This window comes from Corvus hawaiiensis, chromosome 16 (genome assembly GCF_020740725.1).
Source record: "Corvus hawaiiensis isolate bCorHaw1 chromosome 16, bCorHaw1.pri.cur, whole genome shotgun sequence".
NCBI lineage: Eukaryota > Metazoa > Chordata > Aves > Passeriformes > Corvidae > Corvus > Corvus hawaiiensis.
The window spans coordinates 15,266,732-15,289,155 of NC_063228.1; the positions used below are offsets into that span (position 1 = coordinate 15,266,732).

Genomic DNA, 22,424 nt, shown 5'->3' on the forward strand with positions numbered 1-22,424 from the left:
CAGAATATCCTATGCTTCTATGCTTTCTCAGTAGAAAAAGATGCATTCTGAGCAGAATCTTTGAGCAAACATTCCAGGCTTTATTTTGTTGCGGAACCAGTCTGCCCACACTTGTAATTAGTTACATGTTTTAAAAGGAAACAATTGTTTCAATGTTACCACATACTTGCTGTTTGGCAGTATGGAGAGTTAACTGGAAATGCAACATCTGACACCTGGCTTTGTCATAGGGGGCAAAGAAACATAACTGGAATAGCAGGATACCATTCAGATGGGTGGCCACAAGGGTCTGCAGAGAGAATCATGGAATTGTGAAATGTCCTGAGTGGGAAGAGTCCCACAGGGATCATCCAGTGCAGCTCCTGGCCCTGCACAGACACCCCAACAACCCCACCCTGGGCGTCCCTGGCAGCGCTGTCCAAACGCTCCTGGAGCTCTGGCAGCCTCGGGGCCGGGACCATTCCCTGGGGAGCCTGGGCAGTGCCCAGCAGCCTCTGGGGAAGAACCTTTCCCTGATCTCCAACCTGACCCTGCCCTGGCCCAGCTCCAGCTGTTCCCTGGGTCCTGTCCCTGGTCACCAACATCCTTCATTTGTGTCTTCACCCCTGTTTGTAGTGAAGAAATACCATTTGTTTTCTGCATTGTTTGATACCACCTATTGGATTCTTGGCCAGTACAACTGACTTAGTTTTAAACTTTTGTACAACTTAATGATTTTTTTCAACGTGGTGTTCAGTCACTTCCGTGGTGCCAAGATAAAGTGGCAAACGTTTCTGTCAGGAGGCTTCTGTTTGCTCCGTATTTCCACCAGAAAACAGGGATCAGCAAGCTGGAAACAGGTGGAAATTTTTTATTATGTACATGTGTGAGAACCCAGTGGGATGGAAATGTTGAAGGGATTTAGTACCTGGTAGGATCGGGGATTGAGACAACAAACTGAGGGATATCACAGGAATATGTAGAGTATTAACTCAGATACAGAGAAGATCTAGTTGGGATTTAGCTGAATTCAAAATAAAGACAAGCACATGCATTGATGGTAATGGGGCTGCCCTGAAATCACCCCTGACTTCGAGATACGCTAAAATTTAGCAGGAAACACTACGGACGAGTGTCCGGTACCGCTGTAATTAATTAACCCCTCTCTAGTGCTGTAATTAACTAACCGCTTTCTCTGTAATTGCCCCGGTCCCGCCGCCTCTCCGGGGTCGCCTCAGAGCGAGGCACCTCCGCGCCGCCAGGGGGCGCGCTCTGCACGCCTTTCCCGCCTCGCCGGCGCTCAAAGATGGCGGCACCGGGGCCGTGGCCGGGGCTGTGGCCGGCGGTGACGGGCGCGGTGCTGGGCCTGCTGTTTCTGCTGCTGTGGCGGCGGCGGCGGGCGGGCGGCGCGGGCCGGGTGTGCGTGGCCGTGCTGGGGGACCTGGGCCGCAGCCCGCGGATGCAGTACCACGCGTTGGCGCTGGCCCGGCACGGGCGCGAGGTCGCTCTGCTGGGCTACCTCCGTGAGTGAGGGGCGGCCGGGGGGCCGCGGGGCCGGGCGGGGCGGCCGCGCCGCTGACCGGGCTCTCCCCTCGTAGAGAACCGGCCGCACCGGGATGTGCTGCGCAGCGAGAACATCCGGCTGGTGCCCGTGGCGGAGCTGCGCGGGCTGCGAGGTGCGTGAGGGCCGCGCCGGGGAGCGGAGGGAACGGGGAGCGAGGGGTGCGTGGGACGATGAACAGCCCGCAGCGTGTGCGGGCCCAGCCCCGCCGCACGCAGAGCTCCACGCTCTTGGCTCCCTTTCTCTATTAAAAACAGGAGTCGCTGGATTAAACAGCTGCCGGTACATTGGTGCTGTTCACATGCAGAGTGAAATGTGGAAATTATTTTCATTCTGCCTCTTCCTCCCTCACCTTGTGTTTACCCCTGTTGCCCAGAGCAGCTGTGGCTGCCCCATCCCTGGCAGTGTCCAAGGCCAGGGCTCGGCGGGGCCTGGAGCAACCTGGGATAGTGGGAGGTGTCCCTGCCCATGGCAGGGGATGAAGTGAGATGAGCCTTAAGGTCCCTTCCAGCCCAAACCATTTCATGATTTTATGATTTCTTTCTGTACAAAATACAGAGTGAGAATTTGTAGGGATCACAAGATGTTTATGTAGCTTTTTAGTGATCATAGAGTAGAATCACAGAATCATAAAGGTTGGAAAAGCCCTCTAAGAATTTTGAGTTCAGCCAATTCCCCAGCACTGCCAAGGCCACCACTGACCCATATCCCCAAGTGCCACATCCACTTTTAAATCCCTCCAGGGATGGTGACCCCAGCACTGCCCCGGGGCAGCTGTGCCAATGCCTGACCACCCTTCCAGTGAAAAAATTTTCCCAATATCCAACCTAAACCTCCCCTGGCCCAGCCTGAGGCCGTTCCCTCTCCTCCTGTCCCTGTTCCCTGGCAGCAGAGCCCGACCCCCCCCGGCTGCCCCCTCCTGTCAGGGACTTGTGCAGAGCCACAAGGTCCCCCCTGAGCCTCCTTTGCTCCAGGCTGAGCCCCTTTCCAGCTCCCTCAGCCTCTCCTGGTGCTCCAGACCTTTCCCAGCTTCGTTGCCTTCCCTGGACATGTTCCAGCCCCTCAAGGTCTGCCTTGGACTGATCCAGCCTGTCCAGATCCCTCTGCAGAGCCTTCCTACCCTCAAGCAGATTGTCACTCTCACCCAACTTGGTGCCATCTCCAAACTTGCTGAGGGTGCACTCAGTCACTTACCCAGGTCGTGGGTAAAGTTATTAAACAGGTTTCCATTTTCATGTTATTTTGACCCTGTCTCTGCAGAGCTGCCTGCTTCTGTTACGATGCTCACATTTCTGTGGGGAGAGCTCTAATGTTCTTACCTGCTTTTCTGTCACTTTGCAGTGGGTCCAAAGCTTTTCCAGTACGTCCTAAAGGTTCTCGTGCAGTCAGTGCAGTTACTGTACACATTGCTGAGGATAGAACAGCCATCCTATATTCTTCTTCAGGTATGTTTTGTGTTGGGACTAATTTCAATAAAAATAAATAGTGCTACATTACAGGGCATTTTAAGCTGTTTCAGACATTGTTCTAATTATTTCAGAGCTGAACTGGCCTCATCAGTGGTGTAAACCTGTATCCAGGTATTTTTTGGCTCTAAACTTTGTCTATTAACAAGTCACGTTTTCTCTTCCCGTTAATTGTGCTTTCAAACTTCATTGGCATGGGTAGTAGTAAAGATTAAATCTTACTAGTAAAGTTGGTGTGTTTATTGGAGGGGAGTTTTGATCTTGATCCCAGGGTTAAATTTGAAGTACCTGCCAGTGTTCATAGGTGAATACAAAGTCTCTGTTTATGAAGCTCCTTTAAAGTGCTGCAATTTCAATTTGATTTTTTGTTTCTAGTAGCTGCTTTGTGCTTGTCAGTTGGTTACAGTCTTATGCTATTTTTGTTTTGGTTTTTGAGCAGAATCCCCCAGGCTTACCCAGTATAGCTGTTGCCTGGGTGGCAGGACTGTTCTGGGGGAGCAAGCTCATCATTGATTGGCACAACTATGGATACACCATCATGAGCCTGAGTCATGGGAGGAACCACCCGCTAGTCCTGATTGCAAAATGGTTTGTACAGTCATTTCTGCTCTTTATAAAGCACATGCCTTGGTGGAATGCAGAATGGAAACCAGTGGGGAGAATATAATTGGCACAGGGAGGGATTTCTGGGCTTTGCTGTGTAAAACTGGTTTCTTTTCTGCAGCTGCTTTTGTTGAACACGTGGGAGGGGGGTTGCAGGAAGTAGGCAGGTTGCTTTTATGTGCATATGCAAATGTTGATCTTGTTACTGGAATTTCTTTATATATGCTGGGTTTTTTTGTTATTCTCTAATGCTGCTTTATACTCCAGCTCTTCTTTGAACAGCTCCTTGCTGAATATAATTGGTTATGTGTAGTTAAAGGCTTTAAAGGCTTTGGAGAGTAGGAGTTCATCAAAAATTGGCAATCAGATTTCAGTTCTGGGGGCAGTTGGGTTTCTTTGGGTGTTGTTTGGCTTTTATCAAGCATGGGCACTGGGGACAGTTGCTGCAATTGCCTGCCTGTGGTTTCTGACTGACATTTAATTTCTGTCAGGTATGAAAAGCTTTTTGGGCGCTTGTCTGACTATAACCTGTGTGTCACTGATGCCATGAAAAAAGATCTCTGGGTGAATTTCAAGATCAAGTAAGTCACAGATCTCAGACAATTCAGTGTGTGTGTGCTGAGTAAATGAAAGAACAGATCCCTGAGGATTCAGGATTCAGAGTAATGACAAAAGCAGCTCTCCTGAGCCCATCCATCACCGATGAAACACATCAGCTCAGTTTTGTGATGAGCCAGTGGAGTGTGAGCATTCAGGAATCTTCATTATCCTTCTAAACTAACACCCCATTGACTGGGGTGCCAACCCAGGAGCCGTGGAAGTTTGCTGCAGGCTGCCCGTGGAGTCAGAATGGGACAGATATCACTGGGATTTGAACAATTAGTCTGGCCTGCCAGCTTGTCTTTTCCAGTCAGAGGGCTTCATGATCAGAGTTGCTCAGGGCCAGTTATGGAGTAAGTTTGAGAATCAGGACAGTGATGTCTGCAGTTTTTACAGGTGCATTTCACCCCTAGAATATGCACACAAGAAAGGGGTTCTTTGTTACTCGTGTCCACCTTGCTGTGTTCCAGCAAACTTCAGGAGTAAGGGAAGTTGTAAGAGTCAAAAAATGAATTACTTTGCTGTATTGATTTAGTTAATTTCTTTCTGATTACACTGCTGCAGCCTGCCACTGTACCGTGTGCATGTTGTTACATCTGTATCTTATTTAAGCCACACATTTATTTCCTTGCAGGGCTGTAACTTTGTATGACAAACCAGCATCTTATTTTAAGGAAACACCACTAGACCTCCAACACAATTTGTACATGAAACTTGCCAAGGACTATGAGCCTTTCAAACCACGGTATGTGCAAGAGCAGCTGCCCTTACAGTCCTAAACCAAGGGACATGGAGTTGTGGCACTTAAGTGACCAGAAATACTTGTGGGGGAGAGGGTCACAAGTTCTGACCCCCAGCAGGCACAGGGGGCTTTGAGTTGCCTTAATTGTCACTAGGACAGGCCAGAAAAAGTGAAATGATTGAACTGTGGTGACACAAGAAGTAGAAGTGTTTTGTTTTTAAAGAAGTTGGCATAAGCAGCGAGGCAATCTGTGATGGGTATCTAGGGTGGAGCTCTGCAGCTGTCTGCTTCCCACTGACCCACACTGCAGTGGTTGGATGTTTCCTTAATAGCATCCCTTCCTTAATTCCTGTGGAGAGCCTTCAGGATCTTGGTCCAAGGGTTAAACACTCCTCTCTGGCTGTGTGCAGGATCTCACCTGTAAGAGATGTACCAGGGAGTTAACTTCACCAAATTAATGCTTGAAAATGAAGTGAAATCTGTAGTGCGTGGTGGGGGTTTTTTGGAAATGCCCAGCTCAGAATGTGTAGGTTCTGAGTTCAATTGAATAAATGTGCTGTTGGCCTCCATGCTGTGCTAAGTGTGAGACAGACTGTGGAAAGGGAGGCTGACTCTGCTCAACTTGTGAAGGAAAACATTTGGTTGGAAAGTGGAATTGTGCCTGTAGCAGCAGGAAAGAGGGAAAAATGGCCTGCCCTGTCCTGGTATTTCTGTAATGTAATGACTGTTCCTAGACAAGTTGAGCAGCAAATCTGAAGCCAAGTGTCTGGGAATTCATGCCAGTTAAGCAGAGTGTTCCCTGCTGTTGCTGGCTGTGGATGTAGCTCATCCTCAGGAAGTTGTGTTTCCATAGTACAGAGCTGTCAATCCCAGTGCCGAGGGATCGGCCTTCACCGAGAGGGACGGGAAAAGTGGGAATGTGGTGAAGACCAGGGGCCGGCCGGCCCTTCTCATCAGCAGCACCAGCTGGACAGGTTGGGAATCAGTTTTATTTTTCATATAAAATAGGACTGTTGGTACTTTCTCACACTTGAAGTTGTGTTTTTCCTTTGTTTTCCTGGAAGGATTTGAAGACAAGGTGTGTATGATACAACTAAACATTGTATAACTTATGTAATGCTACAAATGATTTTTTAGAAGTTACATTTTAATTATAGAGCACAGCTTTAAGAATGATTAAAAGAAGTTTCCTACTTTTTTTTTTTAGCTTTCATTCTATACATACTATCTTGCATGCTGGTGTAAAACAGATTAAGAAACTCAAATATTTACTCCTTACTGAGCACCCTGCTCTAGTGGAAGGTGTCTCTGCCCATTGAGGGGGCTGGGATGAAATGAGCTTTAAGATCCCATCAAACCCAAACCAATTTGTGATTCCATGGTTTCTGATAATGTTTATTACATAATTATGTACATTTTTTCCCTCTGTATGAAGAAGGGAACAGAGAGTGGAAACAAATCCATTTCTAGTGACCATGGCCAGGATTGTCTTTATCTTTGAATAATCAGGGCAGTTTTTATATTTAATTCTCAGTCCTAGAAACTAGAAAATTTTAACTTGATGGCTTCAAAGATGTGCAGTTTTTGTAGCTGGTTTGTCTGTCATGTTGCCAGCAAGGGAAATAAATAAACACTGTGCGTGGTTATGGACTTTTATTTCTGAAAATAAACTAGGGGATTTTTAATAGTACATTGTAGTAAATAGTAATCTTTAAATACAGACTATATACTTAACTTTTGAGTACATGGTCTGTATTGAAATTGTGTAGGTGAAGATGAGGAAAATCTCAATTGTTATTTAAAGGCAAAAATTAAATATTATAGAAATATGAATGTCACTAATAAAGCCTTCTCTTTCAGAGGATGAAGACTTCTCAGTCCTTTTGAGAGCTTTAGAAGGTTGGTATGAAGGAATTGATCTCACTTTTTCAGAGAGGTCTTCTGGACACTTAAGAAGGGTTTTGCTAAAGAGCAGTGCTTCTATATTCAGACGAAAATGCAGTTTTATTTGATTAATTAGCAGTAATTTCAGATTAGTAATTGAAATACAGCAGTGCAACATCTGAATTCAATTAGAGGAGATGTCAGGGAGAATTTAATCTCTAAGTGGCTCCTAAACTGCAGTTTTATTTTCTGAGCTATTAGACCTACTCTCCACAGGCATCTGCTAATAGGAAGGGAGGGAATACTTTGTCTTATCTTGTAGACTTTGCAGCTGCAATTCTAAATTGATCTACTGGAGCAACTGATTGGGGAGCAGTTGCAGAAATGCTTTATGCATAGTGCATAAACAGCCTCATTTATTTCTGTAGAAGTCTGTAACTGTTAACATTGCTGAATTTACTGCTGTGTTACAGATACATGCTTGTAAGGAGATTGCTTGTAGTGGGAAGCTCAGTAATTAAAGCACTGTCAGCACTCTTAAACCAAGCACCCTCATGTTTGTGAGCTCTGACCAGTGTTTTACCTTCTCCAGATTATGAGAGGTTTATCAAGGAGGGAGCCAAGCTTCCAGCTTTAGTGTGTGTGATAACAGGTAAGAATATTTGTGTTACAATTCTTTCAGTGCTAACAGAAGGTTTCATTGTCACTTTTGTTCTGTGCTGACTCTTTTGTTGCTGGTGGGGAGAGAGGAGGGACTCTCTCCTTTGTGTCTGGTTATAAGAACAGTGATTAATAGCTGAATTATTGCACCATCTACTAATGGCACATCTTTAAAGAGCCTCCCTGTCTGCTCCAGCTCTGCATGAAAAACAATTTAAGGTCAATGTTGAGATGATGCTGCAAAAGCAATGTCAGAGGAAGCAGCCTCAAGCTGTGCCAGGGGAGATTTAGATTGGACATTGGGAGAATTCCTTCATGGAAAGGGTGGTCATGGGCACAGCTGCCCAGGGCAGTGGTGGAATCCCCATCCCTGGGGGAATTTAAAGCCATGTGGATGTGGCACTTGGGGCATGGGTCAGTGCTGGCCTTGGCAGTGCTGGGGAGCAGCTGGACTTGATCTGAGAGGGCTTTGCCAACCTTAAAAACTCCACAATTCTACATTGATGGAAAACTCATTGTATTACTGAGTAAGAGAAGTCCAGGTGTACATTGCTTTCAAGGGAACTTAGATTTTTCATGTCTTTTTATGGATACCACAAGTGTTGTATCCTGTTTGTGCACCTGATCCAACAGGAGCTTGTATTTCACAGACCTCACTGTTTTCAGTCATCTTGATAAAACAGTTTCTTCTGTTTTAAACAGGCAAAGGACCTCTAAAAGATTACTACAATGGACTGATCCAAAAACTGCACTTTAAGCATATCCAGATCTGTACGCCATGGCTGGAAGCTGAGGATTACCCTCTTCTGCTTGGTAAACAGTGGGTGATGGAATAGGCTAGAGGATGTGTGGGAAACAACTTGGCACAGTGGCAGGGGGCTGATGCAGACTGTGCACAGAAGCTGGGAGAATATAGTCAGGAATGTTACTGGTTAGTGACAGGATATTCATGGATTTGATTCATTCCAGCAAAGTTGCTAAATTCCTCTGGCTAGCTTTTCCCTGTTTTCCCAAGAAGTAGCTGTGTTGCTGTTTCAGCCTGTTCTTTGCACTCTTTGTTTCTTCCAACTGTGCTGAAATACAGGTGTCTGTGCGTGTTCTACTTTAATTTCAGGGTCACTCCAGTAAATGAAATGAAAAAGTTGTTGGCTGAGCAACCAAAAGCAGCTGAAATTCTAAATTAATGTGTCATTGGAATGTTATTCCCTCAGCATCTTCATTGTAACAGCATGAAGTGGGAGTAATAAAGTAATAAAATACATATTCAATGTGATCTTCCTTCTGCAGAGTTAGAGCCTGACAATTTCTGTGGCTGTAAAACACTGTTTATTTGGTCCTTTTCAAGTAATGAACATAATGTCTGTAAAATCACACTGTAATTCCTCTGTTTTGAGCTGACCTCAACTGGGAGAGGTCAATAGTGAGCCATGCAGTGTATCCTGATTGGATTGTGATGGGGTTTTCCTTTACTTACCCATTTTTAGCAGATTAAGAGGCAGAAAGGCTGTTTTAAGATACATAAAACTTCGAAATCCCTTTAATTTAACATGTACTCACTTATCACTTTTCTAAAACATGACTCATGTGAGTCACAAAACATCCTGTGTTTTATTTTTTCCCCTGATGGCTTGAAACTGTGTCAGTCTGCATAGTTGAAGGTTTCACTTGCACCATCCAGAGCAGCACAGAAATAAAGGTTTGAAGGGGGACAGAGGAGCTGCTTTCAGAGAGTTCAGACTCTGCTGTGTTTGTTTTTCAGGCTCAGCAGACCTGGGGGTGTGTCTCCATCAATCCTCCAGTGGTTTGGATTTGCCCATGAAAGTGGTGGATATGTTTGGCTGCTGTTTACCTGTGTGTGCAATACATTTTGAATGGTAAGAGCTTATTCTGTTACAGCTCAAGGGAATCACCTAGAGCAATATTCTTACAAAGCCAAAGTTCAGCAACTACTGCAGGAATTTAATGAGATTCCTGTATTATACCATTTTTAAAATTCAGTAAGATAGAAATCAAGGTTGTTTTAAGTTTAAAAATTAATACTAGTTTCTACAAAATTGGGAGCATTTAATGTGACCACTTGCCTTAAAAAAATCTCTGTATTCCACTGTTTCCATATATTTAATTTTTAAAAAGGCTTTCTTCTGCATAGACACATCTGTTCAGTGAAAGGCTGAGTGTATGCACAGGCATTCTTGGAATTTATGGTCCTTTGAGAAAACAGTAGCTTTATAAAAGGAGATAAATTCTCTGTGAAGATTTCATGATGGATCATGGACAGATTTTCCTTGTGGGTTAGTTTTAAAGTAGATGATTGCCCTGGTTTTTAATGGATGTCCAGATGAGTGGCACAAAGACAGAATGAGGGCCCTTTGGTACAGTTGTAGATTTAATCTGACACAGAAAGGAGAAGAAGCCTTTAACTGTTTAAAACTGCCTGTTTAATTCCGTTCTGTCAGGTGTGGAGCTTGTGACATCTGGAACCATAATGATACAGATATCCTGGTTTGGTCTCTTTGGGTGTCACTGTGCAACATTTTAAATAAAACTCGCTGCCTTTTGCCTCAGTTTTCCTTCTGTGACTTTTTTTCACAGTTTACACGAGCTGGTGAAACACAATGAGAACGGTCTGATATTCAGGGACTCGAAGGAACTCGCAGAACAACTGAAGGTAAAGGGCTCTGACTGATTTCTTTCCCCCCAGAAATAACCCCAGAGGTGCCACTGTGTGAGCAGCCTTTTCAGATCTGAGCAGCACCTGTGTGTTTTGCATTCTCACAAGGTACTGCTTGGCCTGCTGAGCATTGTTTGCCTCACTTCTGTTTCAATGTGAATCTGAAGCTGGCAAAAGCATTTCAGATACTGTCCTTGGTCTCTCTTTGTGGGGCCAGACCCCAGAACTGCAGTTGTAGTTGAGGGTTAACACTGGGGAGGCTGGAATGAGCCTGAAATGGAACATGATGGTTATTTTTCTGTGGTTTTGCTTTTTAAATTACAGATGCTTTTCTTGGAATTCCCTAACCTGGAAGGGAAACTTCACAGCTTCCGAGAGAACCTGCGAGTGTCGCGGCAGCTGCGCTGGGACGAGAGCTGGGACCAGATCGTCCTTCCCTTGCTGGGGAACAAGGAATGACTGGGGGGAAGGAGGCTGTCAAATACATTCCTGCAGCTGCAGAGATTTGGGAGACAGTGAATAAACGCTTTGTATTGTCTGCACTTCCAGTTTCTAACTCTTTCATCTTGGCATGGGGTTCTCACACTCTTCCTTTACAATTTCAGCTTCCTGGGTGAGTAGGAGGTGCTGAAGGTGCTGAGGCTGGTTGTTGTGTGGGAACCTGTGCTGCTTGAAGGTCCCTTTTTGGTGAAGATCCTTGAATACAGATAGAAACTCTTACCAGCTTTACCTCCTGTACAGTCAGCACAGTAGTAGGTGATTTGGGTTATGGGTTTTTCAGCTTATGGCAGATGCTTTTCATTTGAGTTGGTTCATTTCAGCTGGTCAACTCGATGGTCTTGGAGGTCTTTTCCAACCTAAATGATTCTGTGATTTACCAGTTAATTGCCCAAGCACTGAATATCCTCCTGTGTGGTTTTATTGAGACAGAACCATTTTGTTTCCAAGTTGTTTTTCCTTCTGACAGTGCATGCAGGAGTGTGGAAGCACAGCACTGGCATGTGACAGCTTTACTGGGCACTTAGAGGAAAGCAGAGCTTGCAGTGAGTGTTCTCCTTGTACTCTGAAATGAATGTGCCCATTTACCTTGGGAAAGAACATAAAATTGATTTCTTTTTGAACAGATGAACAGAAGAGGGAAAAATAAACCCAAAATATATGAGTGAAGTATGTATAACTTAATCCAAAGGCACTTTGCTTTGTGAGTGCTTGCTCCGGTACAGCCTTCAGCTTTTTATTAAGCTCAGTACCCACATGCAAGCCTAAGGCTTAGAAGATTTTTTTCATCACCTTTTTGGTGATAAAAAAGATGTCAGTCACTGAAGGAGTAAATGTGCTTGGTTTGGACTGTGTTTAGTGCTCCTCAGAGCTCCTGCTTCAGGGTGGGAGGTGAGGACAGTGGGTTCTGCACCAGCAGTTTTAAACTCTGCCTGAGCAACCATTGAATATCTGCTTTTGTCAGAAGGGAAAGGGTGAAAATAAAGAGCTAAGTTGCTTTACTGCAGGAATTTGGCAAAACCTCCAGCTTATTGATGGAAGAATGATCCACAAAGATTTATTTACCAAATTTTTTGTGGGGTTTTTTTCCTGTTTTCAGTCAAAATCCTCTCTGGGGGTTTGGCCATTCCTGTGCTCAGGGAGGTAAATCAGGCACTTCTCTAATTAAACAGTAATGCTAAAAGCTTTAGAGAGGTTTCATCTTCCTATAATAGAACTTTTTAGATCCAAAATGAGCTCTGTACAGAACCTTTGATTTGAATTTTGTGTAAGGGGAGATAAAGGAGCTCCTGTGTGGGCTTTCAGTTTGTGTTTACTCTAGAAATAACACCTTTGAGTTCATTCTTTTTGGGGACAGGGAGCCAAAAACCTGGGCTGGGGTTCTTCTTGCTTGATCCCAGCAGTTATGGTCTCCTTTAGCTTGAATAAGAAGATAAGGTATCATCCATTGCTACAGAAGGAGGAGGTTGAAGGTTTTTTTCATTTCCTTTTAAGTAGCTTTTAATAGAGAAAATGAAGTCAAAAGAGGAGCATGAGCAGCACTTTGATTTTTCTGCTTCAGGACCAATGCTGCCCAAGAGGAGAATGATTAATGGATGATGGAAAGTTTCAGAGCAGGTGTTGAGCTCAGTCCTTCCTCCTTGCAGGATACCTGGAGCACTGCTGTGGAGTGTGATTCCTTTTTCACTCCCAGCAGCCACTGTGGAAGTGGCAATCCTTGTGTGAGAGAAAGGGACATCAATTCTGAATTGTCACCACTGCAGAGTAAAGATGCACCTGATTTACAGCGGAGTTCTCCTGGACACAACTGCAGGTATTGGTCACTGTTTATTGGGGATTTTTAAGATAACCCAAACTGCAAGTATGTACAGACAAGTATAAAAGACCAGAGCAGACAATTAGAGCTGGTTTTAATATCAAAACCCATCGATTACTCTGAACCATTGTTTTGCTCCCTTGTCTGTGGGAGATCCTCATCCTGCAGGTTGCCCCCAACACTTAAAAATCACAACACAGCTGGGAAAAAAACCCCACTTGAATTCTGTTGTCTTCTATAGAGTCCAAGTGTGATTGGGGCTTTTTGGTTTCTGTTGCTTGGGGTTCACTCGCTTCCCAGGGGCAGCAGCAGGCTTGGATCCACGCTGGGAATTACAGGAAGGAAGAACTCCACATGTCCACGTGTACAGTTGTATCCTCAGAATCTCTTGTTTCCAGAATTCAGGATAATCTTGTTACAAGGCTGACACAGCTCCTGTTGGTCTCAAAATTCCAGTTCTATTTGCCAAGCTTATATAAATAACTGTAGAATAGTTACATCTGGCTGCACATCATAGAGAAAATTACAGCTGCTGTGGGCTGGAATCATCTGCCACCTGATCCCAACTTTATCTGTGAAGAGAAACACTGGGAATCATATTTATGCTTAATAAAATGAAGAGCAAAAGTTGCATGACCAGTTCTGTAAGAAGAGATCTTTAGCATGCTGTGATCTACAGGCAAATGCTTATGAGTGTTTTTTTAAAATCCCATTAATGCCTCTGCTGAACACTCAATGTCACTTTGTGAATTACCCAGAATTTCACAGAATACCCTGAGTTGAAGGAACCCATAAGGATCATCAGATCCAGTTGCTGAACACCAGCTGAGCAGCAAAGAGACTGCAAAAGAGGCTTTAGAAGTGTATATGAAGAAAAACCCCCAAATCCCTATTTTGTTTAATCTCTAGCTGGGGCTTTTAACCCTCAAAGAACAGGTAAGATAAGATAAAGGGTTCAGGCTGCATCTCAGGTGTTATCACTGTGACAGTGCAGCACAGATGGCTCCCTCCTTTAAGCTTAAACCTTTTTTTACTTTCCTATTGGCACCAGATTTACAAATCATCCCTCACAGATGTGAGCTGTGATAGCCAGGATCTACCTAAAGGTGAATTCCAAGCTCCTGCTCAGATCCACGTGGAAAAGCTACTGCTCTTAAATGCAGCTCTAGGATAAGATCCTGCTCTTGGACAATGCTCCTCACCAACAAATGCTCCTGCTCCTCTCTACCACAGAACAGGTAATGGCCAAAGAGGCAAAAAGGCAAAACTATTGAACACTGGATGGAACAGGCACCCACCCAGCTCAGCCTGGAAGAGCTGATACGTGGCTGGATTTCGGATTGTGAAGGCAATGAACACCTCAGGAGCTTTTGTGTCTGCTCTGGAGGTGGAGAGTTTCTGTAGCATCCCAATGAGGACTAAAATTATCTCAGGATCATACACCACATCTACAAAAAACCAAAAGAGAAACATACAATATTTATTGAGAATTGAGCAAAAACCAGAATAAAAACTGCAAAGCAGAAATACAACCTTCACAGTGCAGGAGAATATTGATGTTTTATGTGCTATGCCTTCATCACTGAAAATCAGTGCTCCTTTTTGTAAGTGGATTGGCAGATGTTTTATTTAAGCCCATCCTAAGGGAGGCAGCAGAACCACTGAGTGTTGGTGCTCCCTGTTCCCACTGCCCTTGGCAAAACAAACCTGCCCTGTTAGCAATGAGTGGTTTAGAGGCTGATGCCAAGGACTTGCAGCAGTTCTCATCGGGAGGCATTCCCTGGAGAGCAGAAACGGTGGTGAGAGGTCTGAGGGAGCACCAAGGTGGAGGAATGCTGACACTCAGAGGGGTTGTTTACTACACAGCGGTGTCCAGGTGTGTGTGCCACTGCAGGTACTCGTGCTGCAACGTGACAAGGGCACATCCTGCTGTAATGAGTAACAGCAAACAGCAGAGAGATGTCAGTCCCCCTCAGCTGTTGCCTTCAGAGTGCAGCTGGGGCTGGGCTGGGCTCTGAGCAGCGTCACTGGCATTAGGTACCCCGCAGTGACCTCATTTTATACAATTCCCAGTCACTGCATCCTGTGATACCTCGGATGACAAAGTCATTTTTCCACTTGGATTCTCAGGTTTTTCTTTGCAAAGCTCCAAATCAGGGTGTAAGACCTACAGCTGAGACATTCTGGTCTCACCAGGTACCACTGCTATCATTCTACTGTCACTACATTTTCCATTATTAGAAATGGAAAACTCCGTCCAAATTTATACACAAAAAAGGTCTGTAGGTAGTTGGGGGTTTTTTATTGTTATTCCTCAAGAGGCTGCCAGGGTTGCTGAGCCCTGCCCATCCCTGCTCCCCCTGAGAGTGTGCAGTACCTGCTGCAATGACAACGTCAGCTCTGAGACCCAGCAGTTGTTTTTCTGTCACTGAGCCCCAGTCAAGCTCAGCAACAATCACTTTTGGGTTTTGGCAGTTCTCTCCTTCCACCTCCTGTCCTTGGGACTCTGTTTGGATGCTCCAGGTCCCGGCAGGCTCCGGGATGAAGCCGTTCAGCTGGATGTTTTCTCCCAGCTGTCTGAGAACACGGGGGTGGCAGTCACTAAATATGAATGTCCTGGGCTGGCAGGTCTTGCAGATGGCAATTCCAGTGAAACCAATCCCACTCCCTAATTCCAGGACTGTCCTGAAGGGTAACGGAGTAAAAAGTACTATCAGGACTCTGCATTGAGTTGGAAATCAAAACATTCTAAATATAATTAAAGGTAAAATCAGTTCCAGATAATTACAATAATTTTTGAGTGAACCATCCACAACCTAACCTTTGTCCCAAGCAACTGGAGAGTTGGGAATAACTGAGGGTGGAATTGTCAGCACAAAATTAATTAGCTGAAATGCTGATTTCTGTAAGGCACAAAGCATTCCCACCACAGGGATGAGAGATGTTACCCCCTGGCTTTAGCCATCTGCAGCACAGTTGTTTCACCTGAGCTGGCTCTCCAGTTTTCAGTCAGTGGGGAGAAACACACTGAGCAGCACAGTTCCTTCCCCTGTAAGCTTAATTATTATTAAATTATCTTTCCTCAAAAGTCCTTGTTCCTCTTGACTGCTTATAAATAAAGTGGAGATGATGTGATCAGAGCTGCACACTGATCATCTAGTGTAGATAATCCTTGGTGAATCCCAGCGTGGAGTGAAGGTCATTAGTTAAATTACTGAAAACTGAACAGGTGCCCTCACAGAGCAGGTCAGACTGCACAGTGCAAAGGTTTCATTCTAAACCATGTCTTGACAGGTCCTCTCCTGGCTTAAAGTTTGACTGCTGCAGAACAGACAAGAGCAGCAATTGCTCAGCAGCAAAAGGGTGTAATTTCAGTTATTTTGGGTGTACAGTCTGTCATTAAATATTTCTGTTATTAAATTACAGTTGTGTAGCTCACAGTATGAGAGGGCTGGAGGCCCTCTGCTCTGGAGCCAGGCTGGGAGAGCTGGGGGTGCTCACCTGGAGAACAGAAGGCTCCAGGGACACCTCAGAGCCCCTTGCAGGGCCTAAAGGGGCTCCAGGAGAGCTGGAGAGGGACTGGGGACAAGGGATGGAGGGACAGGACACAGGGAATGGCTTCCCAGTGCCAGAGGGCAGGGCTGGATGGGATATTGGGAAGGAATTGTTCCCTGGGAGGGTGGGCAGGCCCTGGCACAGGGTGCCCAGAGCAGCTGTGGCTGCCCCTGGATCCCTGGCAGTGTCCAAGGCCAGGTTGGACATTGGGGCTTGGAGCAGCCTGGGACAGTGGAAGGTGTCCCTGCCATGGCAGGGGTGGAATGATGTCCCTTCCAACCCAAACCATTCAGTGATCCTACATGAATGACCACATCTTTCCTCACGACTCCAGCCCTGCTGCTGCCATACCTGTCCCTGAACACGCCGGGGTTCTCCAGTGCCCACTGGGCCAGGTGCAGAGCAGCTTCCCACGTGACGAGCCCCGTGGTGCCCCCGGAGATCAGCGCTGTGCTCTCACAGAGGCTCACACAGTCCCCCGTGGGCTGCAGGACACGAGAAGGCAAAGGTGGATCAGCACAGACCATGGGTTTAGAGTTTACAATCAACAGCAGCACCTGAAAAAAGGCAGGAAGCACTCCAGGCTTCAGGGTGGGTGTTTTTAAAGCCAATTATTGCTTAGTTTTCAAAGCCAATTATTGCTTAGTTTTTAAAGCCAATTATTGCTTAGTTTGGGTGAGTAAATACGGTTTAGAACAGTGTCAGTGTTTACCAGTAAGTAGTTTTTGTAACAGTGAGTAGATTCTCCTTCTTTTAGAACATCTGCCAGTGCATCGTAGAGTTCATCCAGGGGTTCAGCTGCTGTGGATTCGTGCTGTGGGGGGGAGAACAGGGCAGCTCTGGGCATCACATTGTCAGGAATCAGAAAACAGTTGCACTCTAAGCCCCATTTTAATACATTGCATTTACACTGAATGCTGTGGTTGGTTATTACATGAGGTATTTTCAAAGGAAAAAAAGAGAAAAATTAGTGAAAAATAAGCTGAAAAGCAAGAGGTACCTTTTTGATGAGCTCGGTCAGGAAGCACCTCCTGTACTTGGCTGAAGGGGGATATTTCACACACAGAGGGTGAAGAATTGTCTAAAATGAGAACAGCCATGGAAACCAATTACCCAGGGGAAGGTTCAGGAAAGGCGCTGAGGGCCAGAGAACGACCATTAATTGGCTCTGGGTGCCATGAAACGCACTGGGATTTAGTCTGTACAAGAGATGCTAAGCCAGAAATTGAAATTGGATGATTTCTGACTGGTTTGTGAGTTTACAGATCTGGGGCCACAAATTTCTTACTTTTTGTGGCAACAAAAATCTCCCTTTTCAAAAGAATAAAGAGGAAAATGGAGTGCAAATAATCCAATTTACTCTCCCTCTTCTTTTGCTCCTCCCTTCTTTCCTTGTTGCTTTGCTGCCTGATCTGTGATCTCCCATCCCCAGGGACAAGTTTAGGCACCACCATTCCCTGTATCCCCGAATATCCAGGGGCGGCTGCGCTGACTGTGCCATTCAGTGCTCTAGCACGCGGGTCTCAATTTTGATCGAAGAACACCCAAATACCAGGCAGAGAAGGAAATCGGCAGCTCTGCAGGGGCCAAGGAAACACTGCGACGCCGGGTCACCGATCCCTGTATTTGTGAGCAATCCCGGCGGGTTTTGGGACACGCGGGGGCACCGCGCGTTGGTGGCGCGGGGGTGACTCCGAGCTGTCCCTCACCTTGTGCAGAATATCCGCGAGCAGCGCGGAGTCCGGCGCAGTCCGCAGGCTTTGTTCGAGTTCCTAAAACAGGATAAATAAATAAACAACGCCGCGGTGCCGCTTCCCCCCCGCCCGGCCCCCCCGTACCGGCCAGGGCAGCGAGCGGAGCGGCCGCGCCGCCAGGAACGGGCGCTGGAAGCGAAGCGCCAGCCCCGGCCGCGGCTCCGCCATGGCCCCGCACCGCACGGCCGGGCAGGCCGCGAGTCCCCGGGCTCGCCTGGCGCAGTCCCCGGAGGAGGAGCTGCCCAGAAGGCGGAGCGGGAGCGCCCGATGGGGGCCCGAACCAGGGAACGTCCGAGCGGGGGCTCGAACCCGCGACCCCCGGGAACGCGCCCGGTGCTCCCCCCCGAGCTGCCCTGGCCGGCAGGGGGCGCCACGGCCCCCATCGGCTGGGCCCGGGCTGGGCCTGACCCGGGCAGGGAGACGGTGGGAACAGCGGGATCAGGGGGACACGGGGACCACGGAATCACTGGGAGCAGGGAAACACTGGGATCACGGAACACTGGGATCGTGGAAACATGGAATCATTGCATCATGGGATCACTGGGATCATAAGAGTCATGGAATCATGGAACTATGAAATAATGGTATCATGGAAACAGTGGAATCGTGGAATCATGGAATCACAGAACTACAGAATATGGGAATAATGGAATAATTGGGATCGTGGAATGGTTGGTCCGGGAGGGGTCATTACAGACCATCCCATTCCACCCCTGCCATGGCAGGGACACCTTCCACTGTGCCAGGCTGCTCCAAGCCCCAATGTCCAGCCTGGCCTTGGACACTGCCAGGGATCCAGGGATCCACAGCTGCTCTGGGCACCCTGTGCCAGGGCCTGCCCACCCTCCCAGGGAACAATTCCTGCCCAATATCCCATCTAACCCTGCCTCTGGCAGCGGGAAGCCATTCCCTGTGTCCTGTCCCTCCATGCTGTTGCAAATAGACCTGCCCCATTTTTCCCGTCAGTTCCCTTCAGGCACTGGAGGAGGCCACAGTTAAGTCACCCCTGAGGTGTTTCTCCCCAGGCCGGACACTCCCGGCTCCCTCACGGCTGAGCCGCCACAGCCCCGCCATCACCTTGGCGGCCTTTGCTGGACGCGTCACAGCTGCGCGCCATGTGACGTCACTGCCGCGCGCCGCGGCGAAGGACACGGCGCCCGAGCGGGGCCGAACGGGACCGGACCGGACCGAGCGGGGCCGAACGGGACCGGACCGGACCGAGCGGGGCCGAACGGGACCGGACCGGACCGAGCGGGGCCGAACGGGACCGGACCGGACCGAGCGGGGCCGAACGGGACCGGACCGGACCGAGCGGGGCCGAACGGGACCGGACCGGACCGAGCGGGGCCGAACGGGACCGGACCGGACCGAGCGGGCCGGCGGCGCCATGAGCGGCTCCGCGGAGGATGAGAGGCTGCGGGTGCAGCAGCTCCGCGCCCTGCGGCGCCGCTGGCTGCGGGACCAGGAGCTGAGCCCGCGGGAGCCCGTCCTGCCGCCGCGGCAGCTCGGGACCGTGGGCGCTTTCTGGGAGCGCTTCCTGCAGCCGGGCGGGCTCTGGCGGCAGCAGGTGAGCGGCGGGACGCGGGCACCGTGCGGCCTTTCCTGGGCCGCTGCCCGTGCCTGACTGTCGCTGTGCCCGCAGGTGCACAAGGCCTACCAGACCGGCAACTTCGTCATGCTGCGGGTGCTGCTCCCCGCCTGGGCCATCACCTACTTCCTGAAGTACCATCTCCAGGTGCGTGCGGGGCCCCGAGGGTTACAGGGAATGCCCGGGAAGGGGCGGGGAAACGCTGGAAAAAGCCCAAGGCCCGGTGGGGGGGATGATGCGAGGAGTGATCCCACCCCGGAGGTGTGAACGTGCTGCTTACATTCGTTGCAGATGAAGGTCATTCCCCATGGCCTGTTCACCACTTGTGTTTCCTTGCTGGGGTAGCACTTCTGTATAAATTTTTTGTGATATTTTATCACAAAGAATCACCCTTGTGAGACCCCACCTGCAGAGCTGCCTCGAGATCTGGGGTCCCACAGCAGAACGATGTGGATCTACTGGAGCAAGTCCAGAGGAGGCCATGGAGGTGCTCTGAGGGCTGGAGCCCCTCTGCTCTGGAGCCAGGCTGGGAGAGCTGGGGGTGCTCACCTGGACAAGAGAAGGCTCCAGGGAGAGCTCAGAGCCCCTTGCAGGGCCTAAAGAGGCTCCAGGAGAGCTGGAGAGGGATTGGGGATAAGGGCTGGAGGGACAGGACACAGGGAATGGCTTCCCAGTGCCAGAGGGCAGGGCTGGATGGGAGATTGGGAAGGAATTGTTCCCTGGGAGGGTGGGGAGGCCCTGGCACAGGGTGCCCAGAGCAGCTGGGGCTGCCCCTGGATCCCTGGCAGTGTCCAAGGCCAGGCTGGACATTGGGGCTTGGAGCAGCCTGGGCTAGTGGAAGGTGTCCCTGCCATGGCAGGGGTGGAAGGTTTAAGGTCCCTTCCAACCAAAACCATTCCATGATTATGGCAGTTCCCAGCTTTGCCTGTGCTGTGAGCAGAAAAGTTGTGTCTGAATTGTTCCTGTCCTTCAGGAACAGCCCTGGGAATAACCAGGGCAGCTGCTGGTGTGGGGAAGGAAAAGGGCCAGCCCTGCCCTCCCAGCAGGTGTGACTGTTGTAGCCTCAGGTATTTCTCTAAGCAGTGGAAGGTTTAACAAGCCCTGTGCTTAGCAAAGTTTGTATTCTGGAAGGATCAGGGTGCCCATTTTGGAAATGCTTTGTGCTTCCTCCAAGTAACACTGTTTTCTTTACCCTTTCCCTCTCTTCTCCCCCACTTGCAGAAAACACCGCACGGTGTGGTTGTGACAAATGCACGGATATTCCCTGTAAGTTTCTTAACACTTATCACAGATGGGAAGGGGTTTCCCGGGAGGTCTGTGCAGCACCTGAGGAATGTCTAGTGACAGCTTTCCTGGGTTCTGTGGGCAGCCTGGTCCTGGAGCAGCACAGGGACAGTGGGTTTGGGCACTTTCATCTTGTCCTCAGTCCCTGTTTCAGTGTTACCTCCTGTGTAGCACCTGGCTGACAGAACCTGGCTGATGCTGCTCATCCTGGGTGGAAAATACAAACATTCCCTTTGGGCATGGGCCTTCAAAGCCCCAGTGATATTACACCTGAACTCACACAGGAGTGGCTCTGCTTCTCCTCATTGTCAGCACTGAAATGTTGGTTCTGGCTTGGTCCCAGGTGGCCCTGAAGGTCCTCCACACTCAGGTGTCCCCGAAGAGTTGTGTCACCTCAGCTTGGGACAAGTTTCGTGAAGCAGAGAGCATCACAATGTTTGGTCTTTTCTGTTTTCAGGCTGCTCTGAGCTGTTACTGATTGGTGCAACAAGTCAGAGGGCAAATATTTCCACAGAAGATCAGCTCTGCCCTTTCTGACTGCTGCCCATTTTTGGCATAACACCTCCTAATTGTGCTCTATCTAAAATAAAATTATAAAACAAAAGTTATAAAACATCCTGAACAACCACAAAAGCAACATGCTGAAGGTCAACCTTCAGCCTCTCTCTTCAGCCTAATTTTTCAGTCGAGTTAGGTCAGCTCAGCAGGCCAAGACTGTGCCTGGAGCTGGAACAAGCAGCACTGGGGCAGCAGGTTGATTTTTGAGGGCTCTCCATGGGCTCTGGGCTGTGGGTTTGGACTCACTGATTGCTGCTGGAGGGGGCTATGCAGTGCTATAAGGAATTTTTAAAACAAGGCAGGCTCAAAATGTGTGGCTGCTGTTCTGTAGTGAAAACAAGGGATAAAGCAAGTACAGACTTCAGGTAATTTTGCTGTGATGTTATTCCAGTGTTCTGGGAATGTTGGGTGAATGTCCTGGGTGAGCTGTGGTGAGATTCTTGCCTGGGAGTGAGGACAGCTGCAGGTTCCCTGAAGGACTGGGATGTGCAGGGGGAGGCTGGATGCCACAGGGAATGCTCACCATGCTCTCATCCCGCAGGGGGACAGGATTTTAGAGACTGGAGAGATCATGCCACCCCTGAAAGAAGATCCCCACGGGCACCACTGATGGCCAGGAGCCGATTTCCTCCTTGGGTGAACACGGCGAGAGCTGCACCTGCCTTGTCTCTTCTATAAAAGAGTTTATTCTGTGTTGTCTCAGCTCCTCTGTCCCCTTAGTCCGTGTCATTCTGGGTGCTCCTCATGTGGGAGTTCATTATTGCTGGATCCTGGGGATCTCCAACCCCCTTACTCGCTTAATGAGACCTGGCAGCAGGACAGTGTGGGCCTTGGGGTGACAAGAGAGACACTCTGGATCCCACGGATTTTGGAGCAGGCTGCTCCAAGGAGCAGTGGCAGGCTGAGCTCCTCACACACACACACACACACGGTTCTCCTCTCCCACTCTACCAAACCCTTTCTACCAACCAGTTCTGGCAGACTTCAGTTAAAACTTGGCTTCCACCTGTGTCACCCCACCTCTCTGCCTAGGGAGGGTGGCAGAAGAGGCACTGCTGCCAAAAATCCTTTTTACCACCCTTTCCTCTGCCTTCAGCCCTTTCTGAGGAGGAGTCTTCCAGCCCCCACATACCTGGGGCACTTTGTACTGGGAAGACTGGTCTCTTGAAGAGCAGGGAGCTGGAGGCAGTGATCCCTGTGGATCC

At 48.4% G+C, this 22,424-nt stretch overlaps 3 protein-coding genes across 6 annotated transcripts; 2 read left to right on the forward strand and 1 right to left on the reverse strand.

Moving 5' to 3' along the window:
• The first annotated feature begins 1,270 nt into the window (after nucleotides 1–1,270).
• On the forward strand, nucleotides 1,271–10,708 carry ALG1 (ALG1 chitobiosyldiphosphodolichol beta-mannosyltransferase). Its single transcript, XM_048320896.1, has 13 exons — nucleotides 1,271–1,502; nucleotides 1,578–1,655; nucleotides 2,882–2,985; nucleotides 3,446–3,594; nucleotides 4,101–4,190; nucleotides 4,844–4,954; nucleotides 5,810–5,925; nucleotides 6,812–6,850; nucleotides 7,428–7,487; nucleotides 8,198–8,308; nucleotides 9,255–9,369; nucleotides 10,088–10,163; nucleotides 10,491–10,708. Exons 1-13 carry the CDS (start codon nucleotides 1,286–1,288, stop codon nucleotides 10,623–10,625), a joined length of 1,401 nt encoding a protein of 466 aa, XP_048176853.1. The 5' UTR covers nucleotides 1,271–1,285; the 3' UTR covers nucleotides 10,626–10,708.
• Nucleotides 10,709–12,472: 1,764 nt separating this feature from the next.
• Nucleotides 12,473–18,799, reverse strand: EEF2KMT (eukaryotic elongation factor 2 lysine methyltransferase). Of its 4 annotated transcripts, none has more exons than XM_048320899.1 (8): nucleotides 18,735–18,799; nucleotides 17,745–17,807; nucleotides 17,036–17,116; nucleotides 16,748–16,849; nucleotides 16,387–16,592; nucleotides 14,858–15,165; nucleotides 13,779–13,928; nucleotides 12,473–13,052 (listed from the first exon to the last, which is right to left on the reverse strand). In XM_048320899.1, the coding sequence occupies exons 1-8, from the start codon at nucleotides 18,741–18,743 to the stop codon at nucleotides 12,952–12,954; spliced, it is 1,020 nt and encodes a 339-aa protein (XP_048176856.1). In that variant the 5' UTR covers nucleotides 18,744–18,799; the 3' UTR covers nucleotides 12,473–12,951. The 4 variants fall into 4 exon arrangements, with proteins under 4 accessions (XP_048176856.1, XP_048176854.1, XP_048176855.1 ...); XM_048320897.1 differs by lacking the exon at nucleotides 18,735–18,799 and adding an exon at nucleotides 17,874–18,039; XM_048320898.1 differs by lacking the exon at nucleotides 18,735–18,799 and adding an exon at nucleotides 17,874–18,032 and having other exon boundaries at nucleotides 16,387–16,520.
• A 278-nt stretch (nucleotides 18,800–19,077) lies between these two features.
• Nucleotides 19,078–21,921, forward strand: NDUFB6 (NADH:ubiquinone oxidoreductase subunit B6). Its single transcript, XM_048320901.1, has 4 exons — nucleotides 19,078–19,356; nucleotides 19,432–19,524; nucleotides 20,599–20,643; nucleotides 21,761–21,921. Exons 1-4 carry the CDS (start codon nucleotides 19,177–19,179, stop codon nucleotides 21,827–21,829), a joined length of 387 nt encoding a protein of 128 aa, XP_048176858.1. The 5' UTR covers nucleotides 19,078–19,176; the 3' UTR covers nucleotides 21,830–21,921.
• The last annotated feature ends 503 nt before the right edge of the window (nucleotides 21,922–22,424 follow it).

Bases quoted from the DNA above. Each gene is read 5' to 3' on its own strand.
- ALG1 (XM_048320896.1), top strand. From the start codon at position 1,286: ATGGCGGCACCGGGGCCGTGGCCGGGGCTGTGGCCGGCGGTGACGGGC. The intron at 3,595-4,100 runs GTTTGTACAGTC...AATTTCTGTCAG, and splicing joins CTAGTCCTGATTGCAAAATG to GTATGAAAAGCTTTTTGGGC. The intron at 5,926-6,811 runs GTTGGGAATCAG...CTTCTCTTTCAG, and splicing joins CAGCAGCACCAGCTGGACAG to AGGATGAAGACTTCTCAGTC.
- EEF2KMT (XM_048320897.1), bottom strand. From the start codon at position 17,957: ATGGCGGAGCCGCGGCCGGGGCTGGCGCTTCGCTTCCAGCGCCCGTTC. The intron at 17,808-17,873 runs GTACGGGGGGGC...ATCCTGTTTTAG, and splicing joins TCCGCTCGCTGCCCTGGCCG to GAACTCGAACAAAGCCTGCG. The intron at 13,929-14,857 runs GTACTGCACACT...GGTTTTTTGTAG, and splicing joins TGACGTTGTCATTGCAGCAG to ATGTGGTGTATGATCCTGAG.
- NDUFB6 (XM_048320901.1), top strand. From the start codon at position 19,177: ATGAGCGGCTCCGCGGAGGATGAGAGGCTGCGGGTGCAGCAGCTCCGC. The intron at 19,357-19,431 runs GTGAGCGGCGGG...CTGTGCCCGCAG, and splicing joins GCGGGCTCTGGCGGCAGCAG to GTGCACAAGGCCTACCAGAC. The intron at 20,644-21,760 runs GTAAGTTTCTTA...CTCATCCCGCAG, and splicing joins CAAATGCACGGATATTCCCT to GGGGACAGGATTTTAGAGAC.